Source organism: Bombina bombina, chromosome 1, assembly GCF_027579735.1.
Source record: "Bombina bombina isolate aBomBom1 chromosome 1, aBomBom1.pri, whole genome shotgun sequence".
NCBI classification, from domain to species: Eukaryota; Metazoa; Chordata; class Amphibia; order Anura; family Bombinatoridae; genus Bombina; species Bombina bombina.
The window spans coordinates 1,059,549,211-1,059,576,776 of NC_069499.1; the positions used below are offsets into that span (position 1 = coordinate 1,059,549,211).

General features: G+C 40.4%; 1 protein-coding gene across 1 annotated transcript in view; it reads right to left on the reverse strand.

Annotated features, from left to right (window-relative positions):
- The window catches only part of ARFGEF2 (ADP ribosylation factor guanine nucleotide exchange factor 2), a 471,542-nt gene that overhangs the window by 351,133 nt on the left and 92,843 nt on the right, over positions 1 to 27,566 (reverse strand). Inside the window, exon 3 of the mRNA XM_053716931.1 lies at positions 4,289 to 4,412. Coding sequence (XP_053572906.1) covers positions 4,289 to 4,412 — 124 coding nt within the window. The remainder of the gene's footprint in view (positions 1 to 4,288; positions 4,413 to 27,566) is intronic.

Sequence of the window (27,566 nt, forward strand, 5' to 3'; positions counted from 1 at the left end):
CGCAAAGAGAGGGGGGGAGAGAGAGCGCAAAAGAGGGGGAGGGGGGAGAGCGCAAAAGAGGGGGGGGGAGAGCGCAAAAGAGGGGGGGGGGAGAGCGCAAAAGAGGGGGGGGAGAGAGAGCGCAAAAGAGAGGGGGGGAGAGAGCGCAAAAGAGAGGGGGGGAGAGAGCGCAAAAGAGAGGGGGGAGAGAGAGCGCAAAAGAGAGGGGGGAGAGAGAGCGCAAAAGAGAGGGGGGAGAGAGAGCGCAAAAGAGAGGGGGGAGAGAGAGAGCAAAAGAGAGGGGGGAGAGAGAGAGCAAAAGAGAGGGGGGAGAGAGAGAGCAAAAGAGAGGGGGGAGAGAGAGAGCGCAAAAGAGAGGGGGGAGAGAGAGAGCGCAAAAGAGAGGGGAGAGAGAGAGCAAAAGAGAGGGGGGAGAGAGAGCAAAAGAGAGGGGGGAGAGAGAGAGCAAAAGAGAGGGGGGGGAGAGAGAGCAAAAGAGAGGGGGGAGAGAGAGAGCAAAAGAGAGGGGGGAGAGAGAGAGCAAAAGAGAGGGGGGAGAGAGAGAGCAAAAGAGAGAGCAAAAGAGAGGGGGGAGAGAGAGCAAAAGAGAGGGGGGAGAGAGAGCAAAAGAGAGGGGGGAGAGAGAGCAAAGAGGGGGGGGAGAGAGAGCAAAGAGGGGGGGGGGAGAGAGCAAAAGAGAGGGGGGAGAGAGCAAAAGAGGGGGGAGAGAGCAAAAGAGGGGGGGAAAGAGCAAAAGAGGGGGGGAAAGAGCAAAAGAGGGGGGGAAAGAGCAAAAGAGGGGGGGAAAGAGCAAAAGAGGGGGGGAAAGAGCAAAAGAGGGGGGGAAAGAGCAAAAGAGGGGGGGAAAGAGAGAGCAAAAAAGAGGGGGAAAGAGAGAGCAAAAAAGAGGGGGGAGAGAGGAGAGTCTTGTGGGGCAAGGCAGAGTTTTCCACAAGATGGGAGCCAGTCTGGAGAAGTCTTGTAAACGGGAATGTGATGAGGTAACCAGAGAGGGGGAGATTAGGAGGTCATGAGCAGAGCGAAGGGGACGGGAGGGAGAGTATCTGTCAGAGTGAGTATTTTGTGTTTGATCCTAGAGACAAGAGGAAGCCAGTGAAGGGATTGGCAGAGAGGAGCAGCAGATGAAGAGCGACGTGTAAGGAAGATGAGTCTGGCAGAGGTATTCATTATGGATTGTAAAGGAGCTAGGAGGCAGGTGGGGAGACCAGAGAGGACAGAGTTGCAGTAATCGAGGCGGGAAAGAATGAGAGAGTGGATTAAAATCTTAGTTGTGTCTTGTGTAAGGAAGTGTCTAATTTTAGAGATATTTTTAAGGTAGAAGCGGCAGGCTTTAGCCAAGGACTGAATGTGAGGAGTGAAAGAAAGATCTCAGTCAAATGGGGCCCCCGAGACATCGGGCATGCGGGGTAGGGGTAATGATGGAGTTGTCGACAGTTATAGAGAGATTGGGGGTGGAGATTTTTGAAGAAGGGGGAAAAACGAGGAGCTCAGTTTTGGAGAGATTTAGCTTGAGGTAGTGAGAGATGTGAGAAAGACAGTTAGTGACACGGGTTAGCAAGGAAGGAGATAAGTCTGGTGCAGAGAAGTAGATTTTGGATGTCATCGGCATACAAATGATATTGTAAACGGTGGGACTTTATTAGGGAACCTAGTGATGACGTGTAGATTGAGAAGAGAAGGGGACCGAGGACAGAGCCTTGCGGTACCCAGACAGAAAGTGGTGACGGGGCAGAGGAGGCCCCAGAGAAGGCTACACTAAAGGTACGGTTTGACAGGTAGGAAGAGAGCCACGAAAGGGCTGTGACACAGATGCCGAAGGATTGGGGGGTCAACAGTGTCAAAGGCTGTGGACAGATCAAGGAGGATAAGCAGAGAGAAGTGGCCTTTTGATTTTGCTGTAAGTAGGTCGTTGGTAACCTTAACAATAGCTGTCTCTGTGGAGTGATGGGGACGAAATTCAGATTGCAGTGGGTCAAGAAGGGAGTTTAACGTAAGGAAATGGGATAGGCGAGCATATACTAGTTTTTCGAGAATAATGAATAATGTCCCAAATAACTTAAACAAGTGTCCAACTTTCTGTCCATCAGAAAAGAAAACTAGCACTTACCTCCATAATAAACTGCCCGGCAGCAGGGCAGCTCACAAGGTTTGAAAAGCATCTTCCCTCACATGGACCTGTGTACAAGAGATAAGACAGAGTAAACCTACTCAGGCTTACCAAAAAAAAAGGCAGCAACAAACTACTTGGGAGGCACAGTGGGGATAATACCCCACAAGTTCCCAAATGCTTAAAAGCCACCACTGCTCTACTGAAGAGACTGTCATGGACTATGGCTAGACCCCATGAAAAGATCAGAGCAAACCTGCTCTGCTTTAAAAATCACAAACTCTTGATTGAAGACACCTAAACTTTACCACCTCCTTGCAACTGATACAAGCAAAGAGAATGACTGGGGATTGTGGGAAGGGGGGTGGTATTTAACAGCTTTGCTGTGGTGCTCTTTGCCTCCTCCTGCTGGTCAGGAGTGATATTCCCAACAGTAATTATGATGACCCGTGGACTCACCGTGTCATTAGAAACAGGCATTTAAAGAAAAAAGGTTGAAATGCCATAACTCATTTGACTGCTCTTACTCACAGCTCTCTGCTCCAATGGAAAACACTGGTAGTTCAGGTTTTATGTGGGAGATTGTAAAGATAGGCAGAACTTTTTTCACTTTCTACGACAAGATTTTTTTCTTCAGTTCATTTAGAAACTAAATGAAATTTTTAGTTGGGTAGATACCAGCTCAATTACAATGTTTTGATTAACTGGATATTATTTTGTTCCAAAGCATTTCATATAAAAGGTACAGATGAGGAAAAAAAAAACATCTTTGTGCCAGTCTGTAGCTATAGATAGCGCAGGAACATGCCCTAGACTGTAGCTATAAGTGCAGCTACTGCAGGAACATGCCCCAGGCTGTAGCTATAGGTGCAGCTACTGCAGGAACATGCCCTAGACTGTAGCTATAGGCACAGCTACTGCAGGAACATGCCCCAGGCTCTAGCTATAGGCACGGCTACTGCAGGAACACGCACCAGGCTGCAGGTATAGATTAAGCTAGTGCAGGAACATGCCCCAGACTGTAGCTATAGGTGCAGCTACTGCAGGAACATGCCCCAGACTGTAGCTATAGGTGCAGCTACTGCAGAAGCATGCCCTAGACTGTAGCTATAGGTGCAGCTACTGCAGGGAACATGCCCCAGACTGTAGCTATAGGTGCAGCTACTGCAGGGAACATGCCCCAGACTGTAGCTATAGGTGCAGCTACTGCAGGAAAAAGCCCCAGGCTGTAGCTATAGGTGCAGCTACTGCAGGAAAAAGCCCCAGGCTGTAGCTATAGGTGCAGCTACTGCAGGAGCATGCCCCAGACTGTAGCTATAGGTGCAGCTACTGCCGAAACATGCCCTAGACTGTAGCTATAGGTGCAGCTACTGCAGAAACATGCCCTAGACTGTAGCTATAGGTGCAGCTACTGCCAAAACATGCCCTAGACTGTAGCTATAGGTGCAGCTACTGCAGGAACATGCCCCAGACTGTAGCTATAGGTGCAGCTACTACAGGAATATGCCCTAGACTGTAGCTATAGGTGCAGCTACTGCAGGAACATGCCCTAGACTGTAGCTATAGGTGCAGCTACTGCAGGAACAGGCCCCAGGCTGTAGCTATAGGCACAGCTACTGCAAAACAAATGTGTTAAAAACAATTGAAACTATTATTTGTTAGCAAAATGTGTATGCTTTCTATGCAGTCCAATGACCTCCTGAAAAATCTTGTGTGTAATCTTTGCTATGGAAAATCAGAGACAAATATGAACTCTTGAACATATCAAGCAATCACTGTGAAGCGTTCAGGAGTGTCAGGGTTCTGAATTCCATGAAAAGCAATCTAGCCTCTCTGAGCACTAGAAAAACTGCCATTTCCAGATTTAAAAAGTGACACAGCACCCAATTTTTTTTTATTATTTTATATGAAACAGGGACAAATTCCTCATTAAAACGTTTGGTTTATTTAGCACAGAAGCATCCATAAAAAAAAAGTTCTTTAGATGAAAAAAAAAGAAAACTAAATGTAAGTACCTTATCCCTTTACATCAGAGGAGAAACAGGCCAAATAAATAATGAATATGCATCAAAGTTTTTTCCCTATGCAAATTTACATTTTGTTTACTTTTTTATTTATTTTTTTACAGGGAATTACGTTTTGAGATTTGTGTCCCACTTTATTAAATATTATAAAAGTTACCTGCAAGCAATCCAAAGAGGTGCTGACAATGCGAGGAGACTTTAAATGGCAGGCTAGTTCAAATGGGAGAAAATATTTATCGGCTTCAATAAATTTTGCTTTGGAGGGAGTTGCAGTTCCATCTCTGTAAAAGAAAATACAAGGAGAGGTTCAACAGTACGTCACCTACTAAAACTCAACAATTATACCTTAAAAGGGACATGAAACACAACATTCTTGTTTCTTGAGTTTAAAATTAAAAAATAATCTGTCTCTCTATCAAATCTACTTCATTCTCTTGTTATCCTTTGTGGAAATGCGGGTAGGTAGACTCAGTAGCATGCATATGTCTGGAGCTCTTTATAGCAGCAGTTTTGCAAGAATTCTTTCAACAAAACATACTATACATTTTCAAGAGCAGTGTATGTTGCTAAAGAGTGCTCTACACCAGTCCCTAGGACCCCCAAAAGATCAGATTGTAAACCATCATGAAAATGTAGCCTGTTGGGAGTCCTGAGGACTGGAATTAAGTAGCATACGATTATTTTCAGCTGAAGATTTATATGTTGCACTTTAAAAATGATCAATCAAGCGCCAAAAATAACTGAATGCCGCTGCCTGCTCCCATATTTGGCATTTATTTAGCAAACAGTTGCTAAATAACACATTTTCACCCATACCTAATAATAAATCATAAAATATTGTATCTGTGTGACCAAGCAATAAAAAAGCTGCATCAGAATTTTAAATAATATTCTCTGTTGGTGCAAATTTATTCAATTGCCTTTTAGTTTCAATCAAATAAAACTGCAGTATATGCACTCTTAGAACTGTTAAGACACGTGCAAACATTTTGCGTTAACACAAAAGTAGACACTCATGTTTCTTGTGGGGAGAATAAGAAAAATATGAATGGTAAAAGAAAGTGGGTTCTTAGCGGACTGTGAGCTAAATATTTTTTTATTTTTTTTTATGTAAACCAAGATACCTTAAAGAGACATGAAACCCAAAAATGTTCTTCCATGATTCAGATAGAGCATGTGATTTTAAAGGGATAGTCTAGTTAAAATTAAACTTTCATGATTCGGATAGAGCGTGCAACTTTAAGCAACTTTCTAATTTACTCCTATTATCAAATTATCTTAGTTCTCTTGCTATCTTTATTTGAAAAAGAATGTAAGATCAGGAGCCGGCCCATTTATGGTTTAGCACCTGGGTAGCGCTTGCTGATTGGTGTTTAAATGTATCCACCAATCAGCAAGTGCTACCCAGGTTATGAACAAAAAATGGGCCGGCTCCTGAGCTTACTTTCTTGCTTTTTCAAATAAACATAATAAGAGAACAAAGAAAAATTGATAATAGAAGTAAATTAGAAAGTTGATTAAAATTGCACGCTCTATCTGAATCACGGAAGTTTAATTTTGACTAGACTATCCTTTTACGCAACTTTCCAATTTACTTCAACTATCTACATTGGATAGTTCTCTTGGTATCATTTGTTGAAAAGGATACCCAAGTAGGCTCAGGAGCTGCTGATTTGGTGGCTGCACATACATGCCTCATGCTATTGGCTCATCCAATGCATTCAACTAGCTCACAGTAATACATTGTTGCTCTTTTAACAAAGGATACCAAGAGAATACAGAAAATGAGATAATAAAAGTGAATTGGAAAGTTGTTTAAAAACATAATTTATGCTTACCTGAGAAATTTATTTCTCTTATGATGTATCGAGTCCACGGATTCATCCTTACTTGTGGGATATTCTCCTCCCCTACAGGAAGTGGCAAATAGAGCACCCACAGCAGAGCTGTCTATATAGCTCCCCCCTTAGCTCCACCCCACAGTCATTTGACCGAAGGCTAGGAAGAAAACGGAGAAAGTATAGGGTGTAGTGGTGACTGAAAGTTTAAAAAAAAATATATATGTGCCTGTCTTAAAACAGGGCGGGCCGTGGACTCGATACATCACAAGAGAAAACATAATTTATGCTTACCTGATAAATTTATTTCTCTTGTAGTGTATCCAGTCCACGGATCATCCATTACTTGTGGGATATTCTCCTTCCCAACAGGAAGTTGCAAGAGGATCACCCACAACAGAGCTGCTATATAGCTCCTCCCCTCACTGCCATATCCAGTCATTCGACCGAAACAAACCGAGAAAGGAGAAACCATAGGGTGCAGTGGTGACTGTAGTTTAATTAAAATTTAGACCTGCCTTAAAAGGACAGGGCGGGCCGTGGACTGGATACACTACAAGAGAAATAAATGTATCAGGTAAGCATAAATTATGTTTTCTCTTGTTAAGTGTATCCAGTCCACGGATCATCCATTACTTGTGGGATACCAATACCAAAGCTAAAGTACACGGATGATGGGAGGGACAAGGCAGGATTAAGCGGAAGGAACCACTGCCGGAAGAACCTTTCTCCCAAAAACAGCCTCTGAAGAAGCAAAAGTATCAAATTTGTAAAATTTTGAAATGGTATGAAGCGAAGACCAAGTCGCAGCTTTGCAAATCTGTTCAACAGAAGCCTCATTTTTAAAGGCCCAGGTGGAAGCCACAGCTCTAGTAGAATGAGCTGTAATCCTTTCAGGGGGCTGCTGTCCAGCAGTCTCATAGGCTAAACGGATTATACTCCGAAGCCAAAAAGAAAGAGGTTGCCGAGGCCTTCTGACCTCTCCTCTGTCCAGAGTAAACAACAAACAGGTTAGATGTTTGACGAAAATCTTTAGTAGCTTGTAAGTAAAACTTCAAGGCACGGACTACGTCTAGATTATGCAAAAGACGTTCCTTCTTTGAAGAAGGATTAGGACACAATGATGGAACAACAATTTCTTGATTGATATTCTTGTTAGAAACCACCTTGGGTAAAAACCCAGGTTTTGTACGCAGAACTACTTTATCTGAATGAAAGATCAGATAAGGAGAATCACAATGTAAGGCAGATAACTCAGAGACTCTTCGAGCCGAGGAAATAGCCATCAGAAACAGAACTTTCCATGATAGAAGTTTGATATCAATAGAATGAAGGGGTTCAAACGGAACCCCTTGAAGAACTTTAAGAACCAAGTTTAAGCTCCATGGAGGAGCAACAGGTTTAAACACAGGCTTAATTCTAACTAAAGCCTGACAAAATGCCTGAACGTCTGGAACTTCTGCCAGACGCTTGTGTAAAAGGACAGAGCAGAAATCTGTCCCTTTAAAGAACTAGCTGATAATCCTTTGTCCAAACCCTCTTGGAGGAAGGACAATATCCTAGGAATCCTAACCCTACTCCATGAGTAATTCTTGGATTCACACCAATGAAGATATTTACGCCATATCTTGTGGTAGATTTTCCTGGTGACAGGCTTTCGTGCCTGTATTAAGGTATCAATGACTGACTCGGAGAAGCCACGCTTTGATAGGATCAAGCGTTCAATCTCCATGTAGTCAGTCTCAGAGAAATTAGATTCGGATGATTGAAAGGACCTTGTATTAGAAGGTCTTGTCTCAGAGGCAGAGTCCATGGTGGAAAGGATGACATGTCCACCAGATCTGCATACCAGGTCCTGCGTGGCCACGCAGGCGCTATCAGAATCACTGATGCTCTCTCCTGTCTGATTTTGGCAATCAGTCGAGGAAGCAGAGGAAACGGTGGAAAAACATAAGCCAAGTTGAAGAACCAAGGAGCTGCTAGAGCATCTATCAGCGTCGCTTCTGGGTCCCTGGACCTGGATCCGTAACAAGGAAGCTTGGCGTTCTGGCGAGATGCCATGAGATCCAGTTCTGGTTTGCCCCAACGATGGACCCTTGAGCAAACACCTCCGGATGGAGCTCCCACTCCCCCGGATGAAAAGTCTGACGACTTAGAAAATCCGCCTCCCAGTTCTCTACGCCCGGGATATGGATCGCTGATAGGTGGCAAGAGTGAGTCTCTGCCCAGCGAATTATCTTGGAGACTTCTAGACTTCTAACATCACTAGGGAACTCCTGGTTCCCCCTTGATGGTTGATGTAAGCCACAGTCGTGACGTTGTCCGACTGAAATCTGATGAACCTCAGTGTTGCTGAGGCCAAGCTAGAAGAGCATTGAATATTGCTCTTAACTCCAGAATATTTATTGGGAGGAATTTCTCCTCCTGAGTCCATGAACCCTGAGCCTTCAGGGAGTTCCAGACTGCACCCCAACCTAAAAGGCTGGCATCTGTTGTTACAATCGTCCAATCTGGTCTGCGAAAGGTCATACCCTTGGACAGGTGGACCCGAGATAACCACCAGAGAAGAGAATCTCTGGTTTCCTTATCCAGATTTAGTAGAGGGGACAAATCTGTTTAATCCCCATTCCACTGACTGAGCATGCATAATTGCAGCGGTCAGATGCAGGCGCGCAAATGGCACTATGTCCATCGCCGCTACCATTAAGCCGATTACCTCCATGCACTGAGCCACCGCAGGGCGCAGAGTGGAGTGAAGAACACGGCAAGCATTTAGAAGTTTTGATAACCTGGACTCCGTCAGGTAAATTTTCATTTCTACAGAACCTATAAGAGTCCCTAGGAAGGAAACTCTTGTGAGAGGAGATAGAGAACTCTTTTCTTCGTTCACTTTCCACCCATGCGACCTCAGAAATGCCAGAACTATCTCTGTATGAGACTTGGCAATTTGAAAGCTTGACGCCTGTATCAGGATGTCGTCTAGATAAGTAGCCACCGCTATGCCTCGCGGTCTTAGAACCGCCAGAAGTGAGCCCAGAACCTTTGTAAAAATTCTTGGGGCTGTAGCCAACCCGAAGGGAAGAGCTACAAATTGGTAATGCCTGTCTAGAAAGGCAAACCTTAGGAACCGATGATGATTCTTGTGAATCGGAATGTGAAGGTAGGCATCCTTTAAGTCCACTGTGGTCATGTACTGACCCTCTTGGATCATGGGTAAGATGGTCCGAATAGTTTCCATCTTGAAAGATGGAACTCTGAGGAATTTGTTTAAGATCTTTAGATCCAAAATTGGTCTGAAGGTTCCCTCTTTTTTGGGAACCACAAACAGATTTGAATAAAAACCCTGTCCTTGTTCCGTCTGCGGAACTGGATGGATCACTCCCATTAATAGAAGGTCTTGCACGCAGCGTAGGAATGCCTCTTTCTTTATCTGGTTTGCAGATAATCTTGAAAGGTGAAATCTCCCTTGTGGAGGAGAAGCTTTGAAGTGCAGAAGATATCCCTGAGATATGATCTCCAACGCCCAGGGATCCTGAACATCTCTTGCCCACGCCTGGGCGAAGAGAGAAAGTCTGCCCCCTACTAGATCCGTTGGCAGATAGGGGGCCGTTCCTTCATGCTGTCTTGGAGGCAGCAGCAGGCTTTCTGGCCTGCTTGCCCTTGTTCCAGGACTGGTTAGATTTCCAGGCCTGCTTGGATTGAGCAAAAGTTCCTTCTTGTTTTGAAGCAGAAGAAGTTGATGCTGCACCTGCCTTGAAATTTCGAAAGGCACGAAAATTAGACTGTTTGGCCCTTGATTTGGCCCTGTCATGAGGAAGGGTATGACCCTTACCTCCAGTAATGTCAGCAATAATTTCTTTCAAACCAGGCCCGAATAAGGTCTGCCCCTTTAAAGGAATGTTGAGTAATTTAGACTTTGAAGTCACGTCAGCTGACCAGGATTTAAGCCATAGCGCCCTATGCGCCTGGATGGCGAATCCGGAATTCTTAGCCGTTAGTTTAGTCAAATGAACAATGGCATCAGAAACAAATGAGTTAGCTAGCTTAAGTGTTCTAAGCTTGTCAATGATTTCAGTCAATGGAGCTGTATGGATGGCCTCTTCCAGGGCCTCAAACCAGAACGCCGCCGCCGCAGCAGTGACAGGTGCAATGCATGCAAGGGGCTGTAAAATAAAACCTTGTTGAATAAACATTTTCTTAAGGTAACCCTCTAATTTTTTATCCATTGGATCTGAAAAAGCACAACTGTTCTAAACCGGGATAGTGGTACGCTTTGCTAAAATAGAAACTGCTCCCTCCACCTTAGGGACCGTCTGCCATAAGTCCCGTGTAGTGGCGTCTATTGGAAACATTTTTCTAAATATAGGAGGGGGGGACAAACGGCACACCGGGTCTATCCCACTCCTTACTAATAATTTCTGTAAACCTTTTAGGTATTGGAAAAACATCAGTACACACCGGCACTGCATAGTATTTATCCAGTCTACACAATTTCTCTGGCACTGTAATTGTGTCACAGTCATTCAGAGCAGCTAACCCTTCCCCTAGCAATACACAGAGGTTCTCAAGCTTAAATTTAAAAACATAATTTATGTAAGAACTTACCTGATAAATTCATTTCTTTCATATTAGCAAGAGTCCATGAGCTAGTGACGTATGGGATATACATTCCTACCAGGAGGGGCAAAGTTTCCCAAACCTTAAAATGCCTATAAATACACCCCTCACCACACCCACAATTCAGTTTAACGAATAGCCAAGAAGTGGGGTGATAAGAAAAAAGTGCGAAAGCATATAAAATAAGGAATTGGAATAATTGTGCTTTATACAAAAAAATCAAAACCACCACAAAAAAGGGCGGGCCTCATGGACTCTTGCTAATATGAAAGAAATGAATTTATCAGGTAAGTTCTTACATAAATTATGTTTTCTTTCATGTAATTAGCAAGAGTCCATGAGCTAGTGACGTATGGGATAATGATTACCCAAGATGTGGATCTTTCCACGCAAGAGTCACTAGAGAGGGAGGGATAAAATAAAGACAGCCAATTCCTGCTGAAAATAATCCACACCCAGAATAAAATTTTAATGAAAAAACATAAGCAGAAGATTCAAACTGAAAACACTGCCTGAACTACGTTTCTACCAAAAACTGCTTCAAAAGAAGAAAACACATCAAAATGGTAGAATTTAGTAAAATTATGCAAAGAGGACCAAGTTGCTGCTTTGCAAATCTGATCAACCGAAGCTTCATTCCTAAACGCCCAGGAAGTAGAACTGACCTAGTAGAATGAGCTGTAATCCTTTTGAGGCGGAGTGTTACCCGACTCAACATAGGCATGATGAAATAAAGATTTCAACCAAGATGCCAAAGAAATAGCAGAAGCTTTCTGGCCTTTTCTAGAACCAGAAAAGATGACAAATAGACTAGAAGTCTTTCGGAAAGACTTAGTAGCTTCAACATAATATTACAAAGCTCTAACAGCATCCAAAGAATGCAATGATTTCTCCTTAGAATTCATAGGATCAGGACATAATGAAGGAACCACAATTTCTCTACTAATGTTGTTAGAATTCACAACCTTAGGTAAAAAATTCAAAAGAAGTTCGCAGCACCGCCTTATCCTGATGCAAAATCAGAAAAGGAGACTCACAAAAAAGAGTAGATAATTCAGAGACTCTTCTGGCAGAAGAGATGGCCAAAAGAAACAAAACTTTCCAAGAAAGTAATATAACGACCAAAGAATGCATGGGTTCAAAAGGAGGAGCTTGAAGAGCCCCCAGAACCAAATTCAAACTCCAAGGAGGAGAAATTGACTTAAAGACAGGTTTTATACGAACCAAAGGTTGTACAAAACAATAAATATCAGGAAGATTAGCAAACCTTCTGTGAAAAAGAACAGAAAGAGCAGAGATTTGTCTTTCAAGGAACTTGCGGACAAACCTTTATCTAAACCATCCTGAAGAAACTGAAAAAATTCTCGGTATTCAAAAAGAATGCCAAGAAAAAAGATGATAAAGACACTAAGAAATATAAGTCTTCCAGACTCTATAATATATCTCTCTAGATACAAATTTACGAGCCTGTCACATAGTATCAATCACAGAGTCAGAGAAACCTCTTTGACCAAGAATCAAGCGTTCAAACTCCATACCTTAAAATTAAGGTTTTGAGACAGAAAGACTGGTCTTAACGGAAGAGTCCACAGCTGGCAAGAGGCCATCCGGACAAGATCCGCATATCAAAACCTGTGAGGCCATGCTGGAGCTACCAGCAGGACAAACGAGCATTCCTTTAGAATATTGGAGAATACCCTTGGAAGAAGAACTAGAGGCGGAAAGATATAGGCAGGATGACACTTGTAAGGAAGAAAATAATGCATCCACTGCCTCCGCCCGAGGATCCCGGGATCCGGACAGATACCAGGGAAGTTTCTTGTTTAGATGAGAAGCCAGAGTGTCAAAATATAAAATGAGAGGGCGCTAAAAGCAAGAATAAATACCACACTTAATCTCTAAAAAATTATGAGTTTAATAAACATAATTAAACATATATATGGCAAGTAAAAATTACTAACATCAAAAAATAGAAGGGACGTCTCCCTATAGAAAATAAATCTTAAAAATACCACCAATATATTCAGAAAAAATGTTTCATTTATCATCCGTATGTATAAGGACAAAAAAGTATAGTCAAATCGATGTAGACCACTGGTAAAAATTGATCCGCAAATGCTCAGGGACCAGCAGTTGATAATGATCCAAAAAAATGATTAACAATGTTGCATAACACTTTCAGTCATTTTGTGGCAATTCTTGAATAGATGAGTGCCTAAAGTTTAAAGACAGCGTTCCACCTTTTATATGCAATTATCTCAAGCTTGCTGTGAGACGGTTAAACCTTAGTGGGAGTTTACCTGGAAGCTTGAATATCACTCAATCACCACGGGTGAACCTTCACTACATAAGCTGAGCGGCCTGCTTTTAGCCGATAAAAGAAAACGGTAAGACGCCCTGGAGCGCCCTTTTTAACATATACATAAGCACTTTTGATAATTGCATATAAAAGGTGGAACGCTGTCTTTAAACTTTAGGCACTCATCTATTCAAGAATTGCCACAAAATGACTGAAAGTGTTATGCAACATTGTTAATCATTTTTTTGGATCATTATCAACTGCTGGTCCCTGAGCATTTGCGGATCAATTTTTACCAGTGGTCTACATCGATTTGACTATACTTTTTTGTCCTTATACATACGGATGATAAATGAAACATTTTTTCTGAATATATTGGTGGTATTTTTAAGATTTATTTTCTATAGGGAGACGTCCCTTCTATTTTTTGATGTTAGTAATTTTTACTTGCCATATATATGTTTAATTATGTTTATTAAACTCATAATTTTTTAGAGATTAAGTGTGGTATTTATTCTTGCTTTTAGCGCCCTCTCATTTTATATTTTGACACTCTGTTTTCTATATAGCCATTTGGAGAGGTGGTTAGGGAGTGGCCTGGATTAATTTTTAGACCTTAGCGCTTTATAACACTTGTTTTTTCATTTCCCTGTATCTCTAATATATAGCAGCTGGGTCACACATTTATAATCTCTATCGACTATTAAACAATATTCTTTACCTTAGTCCTCACCTTTCTATAAGTCAAATCACACCCATTTGTATTTAATCATTATCTAAGAGATACTTTTCCTCGTAGTTCTTTCTTTTATAAGACGTATCACACCATCTGTATTTAATTTAATCACCATTATGGAATCTGAACTATTCTCATTTAGAGATAACCTTCTCATTGAACTTAGCAACACAAACATCACTAAAGATACAACACATAGTAACACTTTAGATTTTCACCAATTAATTAACGAACTTGAGAAATTGATGGCTAGAGAGCTAAAACAAAAAATGGAATTAATATTTTTAGACAAATACACTGAGTTGGACCTGATTCCTAGGGGCCTCAAATTTAAAAAAACATGCACATTTACTTTAAATCAAACACATCAAGGTGAATGGGACACAGTTTTAAAAAATGCATCATGTAATCTAATAGAAATTTTAAAAAAATCACGAAAAGAGACACTAAATGAAATTAACACTAAAATTATAGAATACAAAAACAAGTTAGAAATGAAAAGGGAACATCCAAATTTTAAAGAGAGACAAACAAATCTAGTGAATAAACTAACTGAACTAAAGCATGGACTATTAGATACAAAATGGAAAAAACTTGAAAGAGACAGGATTGATTTGGTAGAATATAACGAAAAAATAAAAAACAAGGATACAGCCATTCTATTACAGCAAGAAGAAGGAGATCTATGTATCTCGAATAGGGAAAATTCTACTAGAGATTATCAATCTCATAAAAACCTGGGAAATAGAAATCAAGATTATAATAGAGAAGGTTTTGAAAGGAATGGACAATTTAGAAGGAAAACTAATGATGTAGGTTATAATAGGGGTAATTATAATTACAATTATCAAAATTGGAGAAAGAACCCTGAACATATGGCACAACAACATTACAAACCCCACTATCAAAATTACAGACGCAATTATGATAATTTTCAGAATCAAAGGATGCATCAACAAAGCTATTATAACCATAGAACTCACAATTCAGAAAGCAATGCACATCACAGAATGCATCAACCCAATGAGAATACATATCCATATGATAGAAGATTCTATCATCACAATGACAGAAACCATATTAGTTATCAAGATTATAATATAGATCCTAGAGCTGCTAAACACAACCACACAAATTCTTTCACATATCGAAATTCACGTGACTATGATGATGATAGATTGTACAGACCCAGAATAGATAGCTGGCAGATAGAAATGAAAAATAAATTTCTATCCCTTAATGAACTCAATGACAATAATTCGAATGGTCAAAATTACATAGAGAAAGATTTTTTAGAGAACAGCCCTCCGAGAGAGGGCACCTCAAAAAACCTAATGGCATTAGAAAGAAGGGAGAAATTCTATACCCCACTAAATCAAAAGAAAAGACAACTAGAGGACAAAGAGGAGGAAAGAATAGAAGGAGAGGCAAAAAGAGTGAAATAGCCACTGATGAATCTGGTATTTTTAACCTCAGTAATAAAGAATTAGATAAGGATGAAAAAAGGATATTAGCCCTAGGGATGTCATTTGCCCCAACCACCACTATGAATAAGTTTAACACTCACATCCATGTGAAACAATTTGTGAGAAAACTCACTCTTAAACGTTACTTTATGAAAAATCCAATTGAGAAACAGTCCATTCCTTCAAGATTTCCAGGTACTATTACTGATACACAAACTACGACCACACACACAATATTGAAACCTAAGTCTAAATTTTATCCGCTATTTGCCAAGGGCTCAAATCTGGAAACCTTTGAGAAAATGGTTCTCAAAGATCTTAAGGAATTTAGTCCCAGAAAATCAAAGCCAAATTATAATTTGACTAAAAAAGATAAAGATATTATTGACAGATTACAAAGGGATAAAGAAGTTATCATAAAACCTGCGGATAAGGGTGGGGGGGTCGTAATTATGAATAAAGAAAATTATGTAACAGAAGCAAATAGAATCCTTAATGATAAACAGACCTATAAAATATTAGAATTGAATCCCATAAAGAGGATCAAGAAAAATCTTCTCAAAATATTGGAAGAGGGTAAACATGATGGCATTTTAAATGATAATGAGTATCTATTTCTGTATCCAGAGTTTCCTAGAACTCCCATCTTTTATTTTTTACCCAAGGTACATAAAAGTTTGACCAATCCCCCAGGGAGACCTATTATCTCCGGGATTGGTTCCATTACATGTAACTTATCGAGATATGTCGACATTTTCCTCCAAAAATATGTAAAGCAACTAGACACATACCTTAGGGATTCTACTCAAGTTTTACAACTGATGGAAAATATCAAATGGGAACCCAATTTCATTCTAGCAACGAGCGATGTCACATCCTTATATACAGTAATAGACCATAAAAAGGGACTAAAAGCAGTTAATGATACTATAAGTAAAGATGTAAGCATCAGTACACTTAAGAAACAATTCATCCTTAAAAGCATTGAGTTTATTCTTGAAAATAATTATTTTGAATTTAACGGAAAATATTATTTACAACTGGAAGGTACCGCAATGGGCACGAGGTTCGCGCCAAGTTATGCTAATATTTTTATGGGTAACTGGGAGAATGATTTTTTAAGCTCCCATGAGTTTGGCGCGGACCTCGTGCTCTTCAAAAGGTACATTGATGATATTCTAATCATCTGGAGAGGAACAGAGCAAAATCTTAAATTATTCTTTGAACATATGAATTTAAATGATAAAGGTCTAAAATTCACTTATGAACACAGTCAGACAAACATTTCATTTTTAGATCTAGAACTGTTTATAGATGAGGGGAACATTGCCACCAGAACATTTTTTAAAAAAGTAGACTGCAATAATTATGTACATAAAAAAAGCTGTCATCATATAGGGTGGAAGGAGAATATACCCATAGGACAGTTTCTCAGAATTAAAAAAAACTGTTCAAGACATGTCGATTTCCAAACACAGATTAACATCTTACAACAAAGGTTTCATGATAGAGGCTATTCTGAAAAAGAACTCGAAGGAGCCATAAAAAGAGCACATGATACTGACAGGAGGTCACTATTAGAATACAAAGACAAACATGAGACCAGGAATACTAACAATGAGTACAATGTGGCTCTGGTCACTGATTATAGTGAGAATCACCAAATCATAAAGAAAATTGTAAATAAACATTGGAATATTATAAAAAAGGATCCAATCATAGGAGACGTACTAGCAGTCAAACCTAAAATTATTTTTAGAAAAGCCAAAAACCTCAAACAAATTTTAGCACCCAGTGAACTCAAAGGAAATGCAATAACCTCATCTGATAAAGACCTACATGGACATAATTTGAAGGGTTTCTTTCCATGTCATTTATGTAGAGCATGCAAATATAGTACAAAGAGCAGCTCCATAAACATAACCGAAAAAATGGAAAAACTGGATATTAAAAATATAATAAGATGCTCACAGAAGGGAGTGATATATGTTATAAAATGTTCATGCAATTTAGTGTATTTTGGAGAAACAACAAGAATGTTACGTGATAGGATTAGGGAACACCTATGCAATATTGAGAAAGGTAATTTAGACACTCACCTTTATAAACATTTTAGAGACATTCATAACAACAACTTAGAACACTTTAAATTCTGGGGTATCCACATAGTAAAAGGGGATTGGAGAGGAGGAAATTTTGTAAATAAACTCCTCAAAAAAGAAGCTGAATTTATTTATAAGTATAACTCCCTTTACCCTGCTGGGTTAAATTCAGAAATGGATCTGTCCCCTTTTTTAGGAATATAAATCTTCCCAGAGACAGTTATGATAAACTCATCAAAATCCTCACATATATTATGATTGGAGGAAGCTAGACCATCATATATTTATTATTTCTATTTTTTCTCAAACATAAGAAATTCCTTGTTCCAAATATGCATATTCCTAATATTTAGAAATAATCTAGGATATATGGATTACACACAAATCCATGTGATAACAATTATGTAGTTATATCATACAATGCCAATACGTGAAACAAGGTCTTGATTCTCCATAAATCCTCTAATTTATTTATTTATTTTTAAATAATCAATTTTGTGTTGCTATATAATATTGCAATTTTGTGAATATTATTTAGTTTTTTAATATATTTATAAATACCACCAATCAATTTTATAATACCACCAAATAAAATGTTTTAAAGTTATACCAATTTTTTAATCAAAATATTTATAACATTTTTAAATATTCCAAGATAGCTAAACAAGTGCCAAATTCTTAGAATGTTGAAGAAACGGACAATCCACCTTAAAATGAAATCCACCTTTTAAAGCAATTAGAACTCGGACCAATAGAAGAGAAGCAGCAGGTTTTTAAACTTTGTTCTGGGAGCAACTTTTATCTTGAGAAAGCCCACAGCTGGGTGAAACGCGTAGAAGGAGAGTTGCTTATCCTGCTAAGAGCAAATATCTGATACTAGGTACCTAGTTCTTTTTATCCCGCGCGTGATACACGCTAAGTGCGGGACTTACTGATATTCTCCGTTATTTCATGCTGCCAGAATTTTTATTTTGTCCTGAAGCCGTTGTTACTAAAAGGTACAAAGTAAGGTGTTAACCTCAGTCAGGACAGATCCAGCTAGTAACACGGACCATTACCGTGCTCAACCACCGAGAGGAAACCGCCACCAGTGTGGTCAGAACGGCTTGCTGTGAGACGGTTAAACCTTAGTGGGAGTTTACCTGGAAGCTTGAATATCACTCAATCACCACGGGTGAACCTTCACTACATAAGCTGAGCGGCCTGCTTTTAGCCGATAAAAGAAAACGGTAAGACGCCCTGGAGCGCCCTTTTTAACATATACATAAGCACTTTTGATAATTGCATATAAAAGGTGGAACGCTGTCTTTAAACTTTAGGCACTCATCTATTCAAGAATTGCCACAAAATGACTGAAAGTGTTATGCAACATTGTTAATCATTTTTTTGGATCATTATCAACTGCTGGTCCCTGAGCATTTGCGGATCAATTTTTACCAGTGGTCTACATCGATTTGACTATACTTTTTTGTCCTTATACATACGGATGATAAATGAAACATTTTTTCTGAATATATTGGTGGTATTTTTAAGATTTATTTTCTATAGGGAGACGTCCCTTCTATTTTTTGATGTTAGTAATTTTTACTTGCCATATATATGTTTAATTATGTTTATTAAACTCATAATTTTTTAGAGATTAAGTGTGGTATTTATTCTTGCTTTTAGCGCCCTCTCATTTTATATTTTGACACTCTGTTTTCTATATAGCCATTTGGAGAGGTGGTTAGGGAGTGGCCTGGATTAATTTTTAGACCTTAGCGCTTTATAACACTTGTTTCTTCATTTAGATGAGAAGCCATCAGATCTATTTCTGGGAGTTCCCACATTGAACAATCTGAGGAAATACCTCTGGGTGAAGAGACCATTCGCCCAGGTGCAACGTTTGGCGACTGAGATAATCCGCTTTCCAATTGTCCATACCTGGGATATGAACCGCAGAGATTAGACAGGAGCTGGATTCCGCCCAAACCAAATTTCGAGATACTTCTTTCATAACCAGAGGACTGTGAGTCCCTCCTTGATGATTGATGTATGCCACAGTTGTGACATTGTCTATCTGAAAACAAATGAACAACTCTCTCTTCAGAAGAGGCCAAGACTGGAAAGCTCTGAAAATTGCACGGAGTTCCAAAATATTGATCGGAAATCTCACCTCCTGAGATTCCCAAACCCCTTGTGCCGTCAGATACCCCCACACAGCTCCCCAACCTGTAAGACTTGCATCTGTTGAGATTATAGTCCAGGTTGGAAGAACAAGAAGCCCCCTGAACTAAACGATGGTGATCTGTCCACCATGTCAGAGAGTGTCGTATAATCGGTTTAAAGATATTAATTGAGATATCTTTGAGTAATCCCTGCACCATTGGTTCAGCATACAGAGCTGAAGAGGTCGCATGTGAAAACGAGCAAAGGAGATCGCATCTGATGCGGCAGTCCTAAGACCTAAAATTTCCATGCATAAGGCTACCAAAGGGAATGACTGTGACTGAAGGTTTTGACAAGCTGATATCAATGTTAAACTTCTCTTGTCTGACAAGGACAGAGTCATAGACACTGAATCTATCTAGAAACCTAAAAAGGTTACCCTTGTCTGAGGAATCAATGAACCGATTGGTAAATTGAACCTCCAACCATGAACTTGAAGAAACAACACAAGTCGATTCGTATGAGATTCTTCGAAAATGAGAAGACTGAGCAAATACCAAGATATCGTCCAAATAAGGAAATACCAAAACCCTGTTCTCTGATTACAGAAAGAAGGGCACCGAGAACCTTTGAAAAAAATTCTTGGAACTGAGGCTAGGCCAAACGGTAGAGCCAAAAAACTGGTAATGCTTGTCTAAAAAGAGAATCTCAGACACTAAAAGTGATCTGGATGAATCGGAATATGCAGATACACATCCTGTAAATCTATTGTAGACATATAATGCCCTTGCTAAACAAAAAGCAGGATAGTCCTACAGTAACCATCTTGAACGTTGGTATCCTTACATAACGATTCAATATTGATAGATCCGGAACTGGTCTGAAGGAATTGACCTTCTTTGGTACAATGAAGAGATAAAATAAAACCCCAGCCCCTGTTCCAGAACTGGAACTGGCATAATTACTCCAACCAACTCTAAATCTGAAACACATTTCAGAAATGCTGAGCCTTTGCTGTGTTAACTGGGACACGGGAAAGAAAAAATCTCTTAGCAGGAGGCCTTAACTGAAGCCAATTCTGTACCTTTCTGAAACAATGTTCTGAAACCAGAGATTGAGAACGGAATTGATCCAAATTTCTTTGAAGAAAACGTAATCTGCCCCATACCAGCTGAGCTGGAATAAGGGCCGCACCTTCATGGGTACTTAGGAGCTGGCTATAGATTTCTATAAGGCTTGGATATATTCCAAACTGGAAATAGTTTCCAAACTGATACCGCTCCTGAGGATGAAGGATCAGGCTTTTGTTCCTTGTTGTGAGGAAAGGAACGAAAAAGACTATTAGACCTAAATTTACCTTAGATTTTTTATCCTTTGGTAAAAAAGTTCCCTTCCTTCCAGAAACAATTGAGATAATAATTTAATACCCTGGAAAGAAAGGGAAAGCAAAGTTGACTTAGAAGACATATCAGCATTCCAAGTTTAATCCATAAAGCTTTTCTAGCTAAAATAGCTAGAGACATATACCTGACATCAACTCTAATGATATCAAAAGATGGTATCACCAATAAAATTATTAGCATGATATAGAATAATAATAATGCTATAAAATTATGATCTGTTACTTGATGCGCTAAAGCTTCTAACCAAAAAGTTGAAGCTGCAGCAACATCCGCTAAAAATATAGCAGGTCTAAGAAGATTACCTGAACATAAGTAAGCTTTTCTTAGAAAGGATTCAATTTTCCTTAAATAAAGTACTATCTACCGTAGGAACAGTAGTACATTTAGCAGGAGTAGAGACAGCCCCATAACCTTAGGGATTTTGTCCCAAAAAAACTCTAATCTGTCAGATGGCACAGGATATAATTGCTTAAACGTTTAGAAGGAGTAAAAGAATTAACCAAATGATTCCATTCCCTGGAATTACTTCAGAAATAGCATCAGGGAGATTAAACACTTCTGGAATAACTACAGGAGATTTAAAAACCTTATTTAAACGTTTAGATTTAGTATCAAGAGGACCAGAATCCTCTATTTCTAATGCAATTAATACTTCTTTAATTAAAGAACGAATAAATTCCATCTTGAACAAATACAAAGATTTATCAGTATCAGAATGATGATGTTCATTTAAAAATTCATCTGAAAAAAGAGAAGTTTTAAAAGACTTTTATGTAAACTAGAAGGAGAAATAACAGACATAGCCTTCTTAATGGATTTAAAAAATAAAATCTCATATGTTTATCAGGAACACTCTGAAAATTAGATGTTGACGGAACAGCAACAGGTAATGTAACAGTACTAAAGGAAATTATATCTGCATTAATAAGTTTGTCATGACATGCAATACAAACAACAGCTGGAGAAACAGATACCAAAATTATAGCAGATACACTTAGCTTGGTAGCTCCAGCACTAGACAGCGATTTTCCTGTAGTATCTTCTGACTCAGATGCAACGTGAGACATCTTGCAATATGTAAGAGAAAAAACAACAACATATAAAGCAAAATTGATCAAATTCCTTAAATGACAGTTTCAGGAATGGGAAAAAAAATGCCAAAGAACAAGCTTCTAGCAACCAGAAGCAATGAAAAAATGAGACTAAAATAATGTGGAGACAAAAGCGACGCCCATATTTTTTAGCGCCAAATCAGACGCCCACATTATTTGGCGCCTAAAATGCTTTTGGCGCCAAAAATGACGCCACATCCGGAACGCCGACATTTTTGGCGCAAAATAACGTCAAAAAAATGACGCAACTTCCGGCGACACGTATGACGCCGGAAACGGAAAATAATTTTTGCGCCAAAAAAGTCCACGCCAAGAATGACGCAATAAAATGAAGCATTTTCAGCCCCCGCGAGCCTAACAGCCCACAGGGAAAAAAAAGAGTCAAATTTTTGAAGGTAAGAAAAAAATGATTAATTCAAATGCATTATCCCAAATATGAAACTGACTGTCTGAAAAATAAGGAAAGTTGAACATTCTGAGTCAAGGCAAATAAATGTTTGAATACATATATTTAGAACTTTATAAACAAAGTGCCCAACCATAGCTTAGAGTGTCACAGAAAATAAGATTTACTTACCCCAGGACACTCATCTACATGTTTGTAGAAAGCCAAACCAGTACTGAAACGAGAATCAGCAGAGGTAATGGTATATATAAGAGTATATCGTCGATCTGAAAAGGGAGGTAAGAGATGAATCTCTACGACCGATAACAGAGAACCTATGAAATAGACCCCGTAGAAGGAGATCACTGCATTCAAATAGGCAATACTCTCCTCACATCCCTCTGACATTCACTGCACGCTGAGAGGAAAACCGGGCTCCAACTTGCTGCGGAGCGCATATCAACGTAGAATCTAGCACAAACTTACTTCACCACCTCCATCGGAGGCAAAGTTTGTAAAACTGAATTGTGGGTGTGGTGAGGGGTGTATTTATAGGCATTTTAAGGTTTGGGAAACTTTGCCCCTCCTGGTAGGAATGTATATCCCATACGTCACTAGCTCATGGACTCTTGCTAATTACATGAAAGAAATTAGAAATATCTGAATCAGGTTTCCCTGAGTAAGAGATGTCACCCACAGACTGAAGCTCTCCGTCCTCAGGTTCTGCATATTGTGACGCAGTATCAGACATGGCTCTTACAGCATCTACGCGCTCTGTATCTCGTCTAACCCCAAAACTATCGCGCTTGCCTCTTAATTCAGGCAATCTGGCTAAAACCGCTGACAGGGTATTATCCATGATCGCAGCCATGTCCTGCAAAGTAATCGCTATGGGCGTCCCTGATGTACTTGGCGCCATATTAGCGTGAGTCCCTTGAGCGGGAGGCAAAGGGTCCGACACGTGGGGAGAGTTAGTCGGCATAACTTCCCCCTCGACAGAACCCTCTGGTGACAATTCTTTTGTAGATAAAGACTGATCTTTACTGTTTAAGGCGAAATCAATACATTTAGTACACATTCTCCTATGGGGCTCCACCATGGCTTTTAAACATAATGAACAAGTAGTTTCCTCTGTGTCAGACATGTTTGTACAGACTAGCAATGAGACTAGCAAGCTTGGAAAACACTTTAAACCAAGTTAACAAGCAATATAAAAAACGTTACTGCGCCTTTAAGAAAAACAAATTTTGTCAAAATTTGAAATAACAGTGAAAAAAGGCAGTTACACTAACGAAATTTTTACAGTGTATGTAAAAAGTTAGCAGAGCATTGCACCCACTTGCAAATGGGTGATCAAACCCTTAATACCCAAAACGGAATAACAAATGACAAAAACGTTTTTAAAACCAGTCACAACAACTGCCACAGCTCTACTGTGGCTGTTACCTTCCTCAAACACAACTTTTGAAGCCTTTTGAGCCCTTCAGAGATGTCCTGTATCATGCAGAGGGAAGCTGAATGTCTCTGTCTGTAATTTTAGCTGCGCATAAAAGCGCTAAAATAGGCCCCTCCCACTCATATTACAACAGTGGAAAGCCTCAGGAAACTGTTTCTAGGCAAAAATCAAGCCAGCCATGTGGAAAAAAACTAGGCCCTAATAAGTTTTATCACCAAGCATATATAAAAACGATTAAACATGCCAGCAAACGTTTTATATTGCACTTTTATAAGAGTATGTATCTCTGGTAATAAGCCTGATACCAGTCGCTATTAAATCACTGTATTTAGGCTTAACTTACATTAATCCGGTATCAGCAGCATTTTCTAGCAAATTCCATCCCTAGAAAAATGTTAACTGCACATACCTTATTGCAGGATAACCTGCACGCCATTCCCCCTCTGAAGTTACCTCACTCCTCAGAATATGTGAGAACAGCAGTGGATCTTAGTTAGATCATAGAAAACGCGGGCAGATTCTTCTTCTAAATGCTGCCTGAGATCAAATAGTACACTCCGGTACCATTTAAAAATAAACTTTTGATTGAAGAAGAAAAACTAACTATAAAACACCACTCTCCTCTTACTACCTCCATCTTTGTTGAGAGTTGCAAGAGAATGACTGGATATAGCAGTGAGGGGAGGAGCTATATAGCAGCTCTGCTGTGGGTGATCCTCTTGCAACTTCCTGTTGGGAAGGAGAATATCCCACAAGTAATGGATGATCCGTGGACTGGATACACTTAACAAGAGAAATAAATTTATCAGCTAAGCATAAATTATGTTTTCTCTTGTAAGATGTATCGAGTCCACGGATTCATCCATACTTGTGGGATACCAATACCAAAGCTTTAGGACACGGATGAAGGGAGGGACAAGACAGGGACCTTAAACGGAAGGCACCACTGCTTGTAGAACCTTTCTCCCAAAAATAGCCTCCGAAGAAGCAAAAGTATTGAATTTGTAAAATTTTGAAAAAGTATGAAGCGAAGACCAAGTCGCCGCCTTACAAATCTGTTCAACAGAAGACTCATTTTTAAAAACCCATGTGGAAGCCACAGCTCTAGTAGAATAAGCAGTAATTATTTCAGGAGGCTGCTGGCCCGCAGTCTCATAGACCAAACGGATGATGCTTTTCAGCCAAAAGGAAAGAGAGGTAGCGGTAGCCCTTTGACATCTCCGTTTACCAGAATAAAGAACAAACAAAGAAGATATTTGACGGAAATCTTTAGTTGCTTGTAAGTAGAACTTTAAAGCACGAACCACATCAAGATTGTGTAATAGACGTTCCGACACAAAGAAGGAACCACAATCGCTTGATTGATATTCTTATTAGAAACAACCTTAGGAAAAAACCCAGGTTTGGTACGTAAAACCAACTTATCTGCATGGAAAAACAAGGTAAGGTGAATCACATTGTAAAGCAGATAGCTCAGAAACTCTTCGAGCCGAAGAGATAGCTACTAAAAACAAAACTTTCCAAGATAGAAGCTTAATATCTAGGGAATGCATAGGTTCAAACGGAACCCCTCGAAGAACTTTAAGAACTAAGTTTAGGCTCCATGGCGGAGCAACAGGTTTAAATACAGGCTTGATTCTGACCAAAGCCTGACTAAATGCTTGAACGTCTGGAACATCTGCCAGACGTTTGTGAAGTAGAATAAACAAAGCAGATATTTGTCCTTTTAGGGAACTAGCAGATAATCCCTTCTCCAAACCTTCTTGGAGAAAAGACAATATTCTAGGAATCCTAATCTTACTCCACGAGTAACCTTTGGATTCACACCAATAAAGATATTTGCACCAAATCTTATGATAGATCTTCCTGGTGACAGGCTTTCTAGCCTGAATCAGGGTATCAATGACCGACTCAGAGAAACCACGCTTTGAAAGAATCAGGCGTTCAATCTCCAAGCAGTCAGACGCAGAGAAATTAGATTTGGATGCGTGAACGGACCTTGGATTAGAAGGTCCTGCCTCATTGGCAGAGTCCACGGTGAAACCGAGGACATGTCCACTAGGTCTGCATACCAAGTCCTGCGTGGCCACGCAGGTGCTATCAGAATTACCAAAGCTCTCCCCTGCTCTATTCTGGCAACCAGACGTGGAAGGAGAGGAAACGGGGGAAATACATAGGCCAGATTGAAGGACCAAGGCACTGCTAGAGCATCTATCAGTACCGCCTTGGGATCCCGGGACCTGGACCCGTAGCGAGGAAGTTTGGCATTCTGACGAGATGCCATCAGATCCAATTCTGGTGTGCCCCATAGCTGAATCAGCTGGGCAAATACTTCCGGATGTAGTTCCTACTCCCCCGGATGAAAAGTCTGACGACTTAGAAAATCCGCCTCCCAGTTCTCTACTCCTGGGATGTGGATCGCTGGGATATGGCAAGAGTGATCCTCTGCCCACCGGAATATTTTGGTTACCTCCATCATCGCTAGAGAACTCCTTGTTCCTCCTTGATGATTGATATAAGCTACAGTCGTGATGTTGTCCGACTGAAACCTGATGAATTTGGCCGCAGCAAGCTGAGGCCACACCTGGAGCGCATTGAATCTCACTCTCAGTTCTAGAAAGTTTATCGGAAGGAGAGCTTCCTCCCGAGACCATAAGCCCTGTGTTTTAAGGGAATTCCAGACTGCACCCCAGCCTAGCAGGCTGGCATCTGTCGTTACAATGAGCCACTCTGGCCTGCGGAAGTACATTCCCTGAGACAGGTGGTCCTGAGGCAAACACCAGAGAAGAGAATCTCTGGTCTCCTGGTGCAGATGCACTTAAGGAGATAAATCTGCATAATCCCCATTCCACTGTTTGAGCATGCATAGCTGCAGTGGTCTGAGGTGTAGGCAGGCAAAAGGAACTATGTCCATTGCCGCTACCATGAGTCCGATTACCTCCATATACTGAGCCACTGATGGCCGAGGAATGGAATGAAGAGCTCGGCAAGTGATTAAAAGTTTTGATTTTCTGACCTCCATCAGAAATATTTTCATTTCTACCGAGTCTATCAGAGTCCCTAGGAAGGAAACTCTTGTAAGAGGGAAGAGAGAACTCTTTTTTATGTTAACCTTCCACCCGTCAGATCTCAGAAAAGCCAACACGATGTCCGTGTGAGACTTGGCTAGCTGGAAAGTCGACGTCTGAATTAAGATGTTGTCTAGATAAGGCGCCACTGCTATGCCCCGTGGTCGTAGAACCGCCAGAAGGGACCCTAGCACTTATGTGAAAATTTCTGGGAGCCGTGGCCAACCCGAAGGGAAGGGCCACAAACTGGTAATGCCCGTTTAGAAAGGTGAATCTGAGGAATTGATGATTATCTCTGTGAATAGGGATGTGTAGATACGCATCCTTTAAGTCCACGGTAGCCATATATTGACCCTCCTGGATCAGAGGTAGAATAGTCTCCATCTTGAATGATGGAACTTTGAGGAACTTGTTTAGAATTTTGAGATCCAAGATTGGTCTGAAAGTTCCCTCTTTCTTGGGAACCACAAACAGGTTTGAATAAAACCCTAGCCCCTGTCCTCTTTTGGGACTGGACGGATCACTCCCATGGTATGTAGGTCTTCTACACAGCGTAAGAACGCCTCTCTCTTTGTCTAGTTTACAGACAATTGAGAAATGTGAAATCTCCCCCTTGGAAGGGAGCCCTTGAATTCCAGAAGATATCCCTGGGACACAATATCTAAAGCCCAGGGATCCTGAACATCTCTCGCCCAAGCGAAGAGAGAGTCTGTCCCCTACTAGATCCGGTCCCGGATTGGGGGCTACTCCTTCATGCTGTCTTGGAGGCAGCAGCAGGCTTCTTGGCCTGTTTACCCTTGTTCCA